Here is an 11,128-nt window from a genome sequence, read left to right as displayed (position 1 = left end):
AGAGTATCCAGACTCTCCATTTGCCTTGCCAATTTCCATACCCAGGTCATACACGACACGTATGGGGCACCATATATGAATGATACGAAGTACTTGGCTAAAATGGTAGAATATCTAGTAAAGCTTATTCAAAAAGGATTCGCAAAATGATTACCACTTAAGAGTTCGTGCAACATAAAGCAATCTCTCAGAGAAAAACCTAGTTGATCTTGGGATTGGATTGAAAAGGGGAAGAAAATTCATAGGTGCTGTTGTCCAAAACTTACCTCCTACTCAGTCACAAAAATCCAGAATACTGCTACATATAACAAGCATATCCAAAAAAAAAAAATGCCCTGGGACTGACTAAGAAGCCCGATCCCTAGAAGTGTTGAACTGTTGATCATTAAGCAATCTGTTCGAGAAAAACCTAGTTTATACAGAGATTGGATTGGGAATATAAAATCTGAGGTTCTGATGCCCAAAACTAGCCTCCTATTCAGTCAGAAAAATCCTAGGATATTGCTTCATGTAGAAAACATATCAAGAAATTGCCCTGGGACAGGAATAAGAAGCCTGATCCCTGGAAGTTCTATATCGTTGCTCCATTTCTCATACCTTCAAAAAGGAGGCATCAATGAAGCATAAATGAAAGCTGAAACCATTCAATAATTGTATTTCTCCTCAGTAATCTTGCCCAAGACAGCGTTCTAATAGTTGCTTTATGATTCCGAAAGCATACATCACTCAAAGTTTTCCCTGACATTCTCACGCATTACTAAGAAGAGGTGCTATTGGCTATATACACGCAGTAGAATATAAATCAGGAATGCCAATGTAACAATTCAAAATCTGCACATAATTTCTTTCAACGAGGCAAAGAAGAAAATCTATAGCAGGCTATACTACTTCTATCAAGGAGGTAAAGACAAAAGCAAGCGTTTTTAATAATACTACAATAGGGATCCAGGGATACCTCCACCATTAGTCCTATCTTCCACCGGACAACTCAATAGCATCCTGGTTATGAATAGAATCATCACCCCAGTCGAATCTTCTATGCATTCTTTCATGTTCTTGCCTGCGAGTGACTTCCACAGTCTGCCATTCCTCCCATCTTGCAGCAAGCCCCTCTCCTTCAAGCATCCGCACCACCTCTGACATAGCGGGGCGTTCTTCTGGTGAAGCTTGAGTACACAACAATGCAACTTGGATCATCATCTCCACTTCTTGAATGTCATAGTTCTTATTCAGATTTTTATCAACAATTGCATCTAATCTTTTTTCTCTCTGCAATTTCTTAACCTGTGATCGTTCAAGAGCACAAGAATTAAAATTACAGTAATCTGAAATTCTGAATCCACAAAAAAAAAAAAAAAAAAAAAAAAAAAAAAAAAAAAGAAAAAGGAAAGGAAATCAAAAGCATGTGGAAGTAATCACATGTAAGATCCTCATTGAAGGGTACAAAACTACAAACACTAGCTCATCACATGGATTAATATAATTGTCATGTTTATATATGCCAAAATTAATGTTACAATATGTAAATTAAAATTTTTTTAATACTTATACTATTAATTGAACTACATTAATGGACATCACCTAAGAGATGAACGTTTCAGTAAATCTTACATGATCAAGCAATAAGACGTCATCTTCTTCTTCCAAGCGTGAAAAATCGATGGCCCGTTGACCTGTCACAAGCTCTAGCAGCATAATTCCATAACCAAAGACATCTGTCCTCTCTGAGGACTTCCCAGTGGACAAGTACTCAGGTGCTATGTGACCCATTGTCCCACGCACCTGAGTGGTCACATTAGTTTTCCTAACATCTACCAGTTTTGCTAAGCCAAAATCACCCACTACTGCTTCAAAGTCTTCATCCAGCAACACATTAGCAGCCTTAACGTCACGATGGATGATCTTAGGGTTGCAGTGTTCATGCAGATACTCTAGTCCACGTGCAGTGCCCAAAGCTATTCTTTTTCGTGTAGGCCAATCTACAATAGACTCTCCAGGTTTAAACTCTGTAGAAAATTAGGCCAGATAATAGCATGTTACAGACCATATAAGGTATACAAATAGCACATTAAGACAACATACAAATACAGAAAAGCATTTTTTTAATCCCATTAACAAGGCAAGAGATGACATTTTAAGAAGGCCATTTCAGTGTAATTTTGTGCAACAATTGAAAGTAGCTCCAATATGGAAAATAAGGCCAGCAGTGTAATTAGTATCAAATAAGTTAACACTCGTGACTTCTTACTTCTAACCCTACTGGTATATTGAAAGCTATCAATATTATTAGAAAAATGCATAGGAAGCTGCAGCTAAGTTTCAAAGAATAATCTCGAGGTTGGAGGTACTTTCTAAAAATAGTTCAAAATTTGTTTTTCCAAGATACTATGCACCAAAAGGCATATATACTTGCCATTATTTTTAAAATTGTCCCTGTAAAACTCGGGACAACTTTAAAACAAGTTAACCGTAGAATTACTCTAAGAAGATAAATAAACTTAATATTAATCATGCCAAAACCCCCAAAAAATGAAATATAATACGCATTAATTAAATAAAAAATAAAAAAAAAGAGAGAGAGAGAGAGTAAAGAATGGAAGGGGGGAAAATAGAGGTGAATTTGTTACTGAAGGTGTTCAAGTTTCTTTAACACAAAGTTTAATTAAGATTTGAGAAAGTATCACTTATAGTTATATCACAATGGAAGGGAATATTACCCCGCAAACGATAAGCTACACTCAGGTTTTGCATGAATGGATACACCAATAGTCTCTCTGTTGGTGTAGTGCAGAACCCTATTAAACGCAATAGATTCCTATGTACAGCAACACTTATCATCTCAACTTCACGCTGAAAAGCTGCATCTCCTCCAGGGCTCTCATAGTCAGTTAATCGTTTCACTGCAACCTTTGTATTGTCTCCTAGAACACCTTTGTAAACCTTGCCAAAACCTCCTTGACCAAGAACATTTTTCTCACAGAAATTGTCTGTTGCTATCTGCAGCTCCCTATAAGCGAATCGTTTCAGCTGCCCAAATGCAATTGTACGATCAACTTCACCTGAATATAATAACAAACACAAAAAATTAGATAAGTTCATGAGCGCATCAGTTCTATTGCCAATTTTTCATACAGATAAATAATCTGCATCGTTATGTATAATGAGGCTTTAGATGTAACAACAGACATATTCAAACTTTTCAAAAACGTGGTTCTTTAAAGCATAATATTCAAGCTATAGATTAAATTCATCACTCAATCCTCAATTTGACTGACAAAATGATTGATAAAAATGAAACATAACTTTCTTAGTGTAAAACTAACCAACTGTATGTCTATATCCAACAACGTAGAAATTAATAGCTTGGAACTCCTAACTTTCTTTTACAAATCTAATGGTTATGATAGGTTCTCAACTTTCACTTAAGGAGTGGTTCTCATGAGATCCTCATTTTCATATCTATGTGATTGCTTGGTGAAGATCTATGTGATTGTGGGAGGTTGAAAACTATGTATATCAATGTGGATCAGCCCAATGATGTACGAGTATACAACAACTACCACTGAATACCAATTAAACTGATGATAAGGTTGGCAGATGTCAAATATACATAGTACTACTTTAAAATAATTTAACTATGAGAAATGCCTATAAGACAAATTAACACACCTTTTAAAGAAACGTTATGAATTAAAAAAAAAAAAGTGAGCAACTAAAAGGGAGATTTATGAAACCTGCAACATCGACATAGACTTCACGCCTGTATCTTGTAATTCTACTCTTGCAAATGAAAAACAGCACACACCCAACCAGTATTATACCGATAAGCCCTCCAACTACTCCAACAATAACTCCAACTTTCGTTTTATTCGAAGAACCTGTCAACACAAAACAGAATCAGTTTAAGGCAATAGCTTCTAAACTATAATTCAGGAGTTCGCAAATTTGAAAAATAAATAACACACAATCATCAAATTACACCAAATGCACAAGAACCATTATACCTGCACTATTAGCTTCAGCTACACAAGGATGGCGAAGATCTCTACCACAGCTCAATTGATTCCCTGAGAAACTGCAATCAGGGAAACAAAAGATGATAACTACAAAAGAGCATACATCTATGCTGCATATCCATCCATTCCTTATTTGTGTAACATTGGTACTTTTTCCGCATTAGTCAAACAGTGAACAAGTAAAAAAGTATCCAGTCATTCATTCAAAAGAAAGAATTAGAGATCATACTTGAATTGAGAGATTTGAAAGAGCTTCTGAGGTATTGGGCCACTGAGTTGATTTGAAGAGAGCTGGCTGTTACAACATTTACATGTTTGTCAAACACAAAAGGTAGCTATTTCTAGCAATAACTCAAAACTTATATCCTTTATTCCAACTCCCAAAAAATTTGGGAAGGGGTTGAAATGAGAATATAAATCGGTATTAATATATACTACAGATTATTAAATTTTTCCACATACAGGCTAATTAAGTTATCAAGGGAAGCCAGCGAGTCAGGGATAGTCCCAGACAGATTGTTATAGCTCAAAGTCCTGCATCAAGAAAGGTAATTTAAATAAAAAATTAAGGCAAATTCATCATATTCAATACAGATGTAGCATTATCTTAAGACAAAACAGCAAAGATGGTACTACTCACAAATATTTAAGATTTTTAAGATTACCGAGGGAGGATGGTATTTCACCAGTCAAACGATTATTCTCTAAATCCAGGCTTGTTAGACTTGACAAATTTCCAAGTTCCTTAGGAATTTTGCCGGTAATAGCATTCCCTTGCAGAGACCTGCATAATCAATGCATCCAAGGCAAACAGGTAGCTTAAATGCTAAGAAATATAAATTGAACATTAGAAAACAATGAGTAACATACTTTCTAATTTGATATCAAATCCAGAACTTCAACATACATCTAAATTAGTATCTTATCAGTAACACACACACACACACACACACACACACACACATTTAAAAAATAAAAAATAAAATAAAATTTATAAAAAAAAAAAAAAAAATGAAGTTTGACAATTTTTTCCTAGGTGACTACGTATCACGTGCTAACTGAACAGACATAAGTTATATGACAAGATTACACATTATTTTTTGAAGGGAACAAGATTACATAATTAATGTCAATTTAGAAATTTTCTAATAAGATACCTTCACAAATGTACAGAGATATGAGATGTATTTTCCATAAAACAAAAGCCTCATTAGTGGGTAGGTATGTATAGAAAAGAATATAATGAAAAGTTACACCTACAGTGTTGAAAGAGTCTTCAGAGTGCCGACTTTAGGTGACAATGATCCAGATAATCCCATGGAAGACAATGTCCTGTGACCAAATAACAAAATGAGCCTTCTATTATGATCGACGTGCATGCATAGGGTAATAATGTAGAAGATGCATCAAAATTACTTACACAGAAATAACATTGTTACTAGGGTCGCACATAACATTTGACCAAGTGCAAGGATTAACCATATTGGGGTTCCAATCACGCAGCTGATTGTTTGAAGCTTGCAATGCTTGTTTCACTGCATATAGCGCCTCACCTTGAAACAGAAAACTGCATCAGTAATGATCAACGTTTGATTGATCACAAAATTAAGAACGCTATGCAACATACTGACTGCATTAATTACAATATCAGAATCAAATCTACCCCTAATGCCTCTAAAATTGATATTAACCAATCGGAGTAACAGTCAAGACTCAAGAGGCTAATACCTTGAAAATCGGCTAAACTGCAAGGAAGCAAACAAACGAATGCCAGAACAGCGAAAAGGTGCTCCATCACTGATGCCACCAGCTCCAGCTACTAATCCTCTAAAAGTCAATCACACATGAATCCAATGGAACAGCATTCCTGTGACAATACTAAATCGAATCGTTAAAAAGATCCAGTGCCGAAGATAATTGGTAGCTTCTTTTATCAACCAGGAGCAAACAAATTTAACATATGACATACATTCCTTATCTAGTAGATTTAAGTTTTACCCTTTTTTTCAGAATTTTTGCATATTTGCCTTGATTCTCTACAATCTAATTTCTTCCATCAATCTCTCTCACTCTCTTAGGAACTCAGTTACCAAGTTTCATAGCTATCAAAAGTTTAAGATTCAAGAATTTATCCCCAGTTCCTATCAAATCATTCAACAAACAGTCTAAGTAAAGTTCAACTACCAAGGCTTCACCCACCATTGACCGAATTCCCGCATCTTTGACCTACCAAACTTAATTTCCAATTAATTCAAAAATTAAACCACCCAAATCCGTAAAGTTTACATCTTTTTAGCACCAATCACACAACTAACTCAAACCAATTATTTTAAAATTCAAGATGCTTTGATCCAAATCAAAACTTTAGAATTCCAACTCAAACATCAGAAATTTAAGCAGAAAAACAAACATTTCCCAGAAACCCCACTAGTAACCACTTCAAGTTTGAAACCGCTTACCACAAATTAAATGAAACACAAATTGAGATCATGTAAACAATAATTGGAAAATTGATAAGATCAAGTTTATGAAATTAAGCAAAAGAAAATAAGTAGACATCTGCAGAATTACCCAGAACAAACAAACAAAAGAAAGGAGAAATTATTTAGTAATTACCTGAGTACAGATAAGATGAATTATGCTAGTTGGACTATAAAGAAAAGGGTTGATTTCATTTTGACCCAAAAGAAAGAAGAACTAAAAAAAGATCCGATTTTTTGATTTGGGATGGAGGGTGGTAAGAAGAAGAGAATGTTCTGCTACTTCTGATGTCTGACTGGCAAATATTTTCTGGCAAAACAGGATTAGGGCATATGATGTTGTCTACTTGTCTGTAATTATATAATTAGGGTGCTGTTTAAAATGGGATTAGGCCAACACTTTGTAATTATTGCGCTTTCCACTCTCAAAGTCTCAATCTTCGGCAAGGAGAGAGAGAGTGAAGGGCTTGTAGTATCCTTTGTCGCTCTATTTTTTTCTAAGAGTGGAAAAATTACTACTCCCTCCGTCCCTAAATTACATTTTTCCTTTCTATTTTTGGTATTTCAAAATTACATTCCTCATTTCTATTTTTAGTAAGTTTTTTTTAAGTAAATCAACTCTCTTTTTTTGTTTTATATTTAATGCTTTCTCACTCATCCATACCTAATCTCACTCATAATCCTTGTGCCAAATTACAATGAATATGATTGGTTAAAATTTTTTAATTAGGAGCATGTGATTGGTGCTTTTTTTTTGCAAAGGATTGATGACTTGTCATGAGTAATAACTAATCTATCTTTGTACTTCCCATTGCATTATCTAATTATTGTTATTTGTCTTATTCTTCCCTCCTTAATTCCGGTGTAAATTTCCAAAGAGGAATGTAATTTAGGGACGGAGGGAGTATTGTAATGCAAGTTGTCTCTCATGCATTGTTTTTGGGAGGTAAATCAAGCGACGGATTTTAGGTTGGACTTATGAGTAATAGATATAGTATAACTAACTGTGATTTTCATTTGATTACGAGTATGTATCATTTTCGCATCATACAATTTAAAATCTAGTCCGCTCGTCATACTTAATTAATAAAATGCACATTAAAGTATATATAATAATTTGTTGGATTCCGTAGAAATACTAGTGTTGTCTATCTCCAAAGAGTGATGTTTCACGGGAGTATGCGAGATTTCGGAAAACGTTGCAAATAGTGACTATTGTTGACTTGTTGGGTAAAACCATGAACTCTCAAACATCTTCCACGCTGGATCTCCTACCTATGTTTTGTCGTTGCAGCATCGATGTACGTTTGAAATGGTTCAATGACTCAACGTGATGAACTCATTCTTGTCATTCTACACGTGCCTACGATCTCACTACTCTACTGCTAGTCTACATACACATGTAGCCATTGATTATAGATGTGGAGATGTCGAAAAAAAATCTGGCACAACAACAACTCGATCAACTAACAACATCACATTAATCCGATCCATAGTTCAATATATATAGGGTACAATTATCTATATCATGACTACTCAAATTCAAAATGACTCAATTCGCACACACAATTTAGCAACTCTCCTATATAATATGATTAAATCATCCCTTTAAAAAGAAGAAGAAGAAGAAGAACAACAACAACAACAAGAAGATCAAATCACTAAGGTACCTTTGAAAAATCGTAAAATAAAAGCTTGTATAGAATTATAGTATTGAATTTACAGTATTACCTTATGGAAAAATTTCCGGCTAGCATCTCGGCAATTTTTGTTTCCGGGCCAAAAAAAGGAAAAAATTTCCGAAATCGAAGGTAATAATCCACGTTTTTGAGCAATTTTGGAGGTTTCGGGACCCGGTGTCGAAAAGTATTGAGATACTAGGGGATACATCCCGGGGTCATATAATGTCGTTTGTAACCGTATATGATCATTGTATGTTGTCATAAATATCCGTGGTAGGCTTAAGATTTTAAAATCGGTGCAAGTTGTAAACGGGTAAATTGACCGTTTGAAAGCATATTGGATAGTTTTACCAACCCAAATAGACTCCCGGGGAGTATTAGAGTCCATGGTAAGCATTTTGGCAATTTTTGTTTCGGGCTAAAAAAAAAGGCAAAAAATTCCGAAATTGAAGGCTATTATCCACGCTTTTTGAGCAATTTTGGAGGTTTTGGGACCCGGTGTTGAAAAGTCTTGGGATAATAGGGGATACATCCCGGGGTCATATAATGTCGTTTGGAACCATATATGATCATTGTATGTTGTCATATTGTCCGTGGTAGACTTAAGTTTCTAAAATCGGTGCATGTTGTAAATGGGTAAATTGACCGTTTGAAGGCATATTGAATGGTTTTACCCACCCAAATAGACTCCCGGGGTGTATTAGGGTCCATGGTAAGCATCTCGGCAATTTTTGTTTTCAGGCTAAAAAAAGGCAAAAATTTCCGAAATTGAAGCCTATTATCCACGCTTTTTGAGCAATTTTGGAGGTTTTGGGAACCAGTGTTGAAAAGTCTTGAGATAATAGGGGATACATCCGAGGGTCATATAATGTCGTTTGAAACCATATATGATCATTGTATGTTGTCATAATGTCCGTGGTAGGCTTAAGTTTCTAAAATCGGTGCAAGTTGTAAACGGGTAAATTGACCGTTTGAAGGCATATTGAATGGTTTTACCCACCCAAATAGACTCCCGGGGAGTATTAGGGTCCATGGTAAGCATCCTGGCAATTTTTGTTTCCGGGCCAAAAAAAGTTAAAAATTTCCGAAATTAAAGGAAATAATCCACGCTTTTTGAGCAATTTTGGAGCTTTGAGGACCCGGTGTCGAAAAGTCTTGAGATACTAGGGGATACATCCCGGGGTCATATAATGTCGTTTGGAACCATATATAATCATTGTATGTTGTCATATATGTCCGTGGTAGGCTTAAGTTTATGAAATCAGTTCAAGTTGTAAACGGGTAAATTAACCGTTTGAAGACATATTGGATGGTTTTACCCACCCAAATAGACTCCCATGGTTTATATAAACTTGTAATCATGTATGAAGCTTGTATTTATTCAAATTTATTTATATTGACTTGTCTTATCTAAAATAAGTCAAATAGGTGGATATAAAAATACTAACATTCAAAAGCACGTTGATTATTAAGAATGCTAACTTGCTATGCCTATGACAGATGACTTAAGGAAGCAAAATTACTTGTATAATCAATGATTAACTCTCAAAAGTTTAAAAAAAGCAGTCAAAAATTGACAAATTGGCACTCTCTAATACTGATGAGTGTTGTGTGGCCAGCATGCCTAAAGATAGGCAAGAAGCCACCATTGTCTTTAGTCCAGCCACAAATATTAGAAAGATTAGTCAACGATACAATGCATGGCCACCGCCGAGTATTTAATTACTACGGAGTACTGCGTCCCTTTTTTTTTACTCGTATTAGATTGTTCATTAGGTTCATACCAATGTGATTGATGTGAAAATCAGGCATTATAAATTATAATATCTGTATGAGATCTTGTAAGATCATCGACATTTGTGCCCTTAAATTATATTGTTTTTTTTTAAAAAAAAAAAAAAATTCAAATGTTAAGAATAAGGATCTTACCAAACTAGAGTCCCTTATAGATCAATCCAACTTAGGTTAACGTAGGCTAGCTAGACAATTTGGGATAGTGAAGGAAAAGGTAAGGAAACCCCTTCCCCCAAATTGGCTTGAGTGAGAATTGAACCTTCAATCTCTTGATTAGAATGTATTCTCCTTTTTATTAGTGATAAATAATGATTATATGTCAAGCCTAACTTGGTAGTTATAAAATAAGTTTAATTAGTGATAAATAATTATACATGACACACGTCATAATATGTATTGAAAATTCAAAATTATTTTTTCGCCAATAAAATTTTCACTCAGCCGAACAGAGATATATACATCATTACAAGAATTGCACTACATCACTACTAATTGTGGAATTGCTATGCTCCCCAAATTAATCTCTCCTAAAGCTAATTCCATACGCAAATACTTTTTTTTAACATACCATACGCAAATACATGGTTTATACTTTATACAGAAATATACCATAAACCCAAATGCTACCAAGTCATATCATATTGGCTTGTACAAGATCATATTAAGACGAAATCATATTGCATAATGGATTTAGTCATATCATATGGGCTGGTACAAGATCATACCAAAATTAAGACAATGGCCCAATTCAACTGGACTTTTTAACATTATTGGGCCTCAATTGCAATGAATTTCAATTAGTTCGCACTAATAAACCATTTAATGTTAGGTGTCCTAATCTTCCTTTATAATTTTATTTTATGTGGTAGTTGGCCCTCCTAACTGCTCACTCAAATTGGGTCCCATGCTATCAATAATAGAAGAAAAAATATTCTTATACTTTTACAAGTGTATCTATATTGCAACAAATCTTACAAAACTTGCAATTATACAATTCTAACAAGTCCAAGTATTAGTCAATATTTGGTCGCTTTCATTCCAAAACCTTGTTATTGTAAAAATTTACCATTTTGGCATGTTGGCAAGCTTCATGGCCTTTGCCTTGTTTTTGTTTACCATTATAATATTAGTTTAATACTTTAATCTGAGATATATT

General features: G+C 34.6%; 1 protein-coding gene across 2 annotated transcripts; it reads right to left on the bottom strand.

The window, feature by feature from the left end:
• Positions 1–754: 754 nt before the first annotated feature.
• LOC145600114 (putative LRR receptor-like serine/threonine-protein kinase At5g10290) lies at positions 755–6,936 on the bottom strand. Of its 2 annotated transcripts, none has more exons than XM_081656000.1 (12): positions 6,633–6,936; positions 5,745–5,894; positions 5,437–5,569; positions 5,277–5,348; positions 4,657–4,800; positions 4,479–4,550; positions 4,246–4,311; positions 4,005–4,075; positions 3,735–3,878; positions 2,718–3,059; positions 1,612–2,006; positions 755–1,284 (listed from the first exon to the last, which is right to left on the bottom strand). In XM_081656000.1, exons 2-12 carry the CDS (start codon positions 5,809–5,811, stop codon positions 970–972), a joined length of 1,821 nt encoding a protein of 606 aa, XP_081512126.1. In that variant the 5' UTR covers positions 5,812–5,894; positions 6,633–6,936; the 3' UTR covers positions 755–969. The 2 variants fall into 2 exon arrangements, with proteins under 2 accessions (XP_081512126.1, XP_081512125.1); XM_081655999.1 differs by having other exon boundaries at positions 5,745–5,883.
• Between the last annotated feature and the right edge of the window lie 4,192 nt (positions 6,937–11,128).

Source organism: Chenopodium album, chromosome 21 (genome assembly GCF_948465745.1).
Source record: "Chenopodium album chromosome 21, dcCheAlbu1.1, whole genome shotgun sequence".
Taxonomy (NCBI): domain Eukaryota; kingdom Viridiplantae; phylum Streptophyta; class Magnoliopsida; order Caryophyllales; family Amaranthaceae; genus Chenopodium; species Chenopodium album.
Note: the sequence above shows the minus strand (reverse complement) of the source record. Positions and strands in the feature narration are given on the sequence as shown.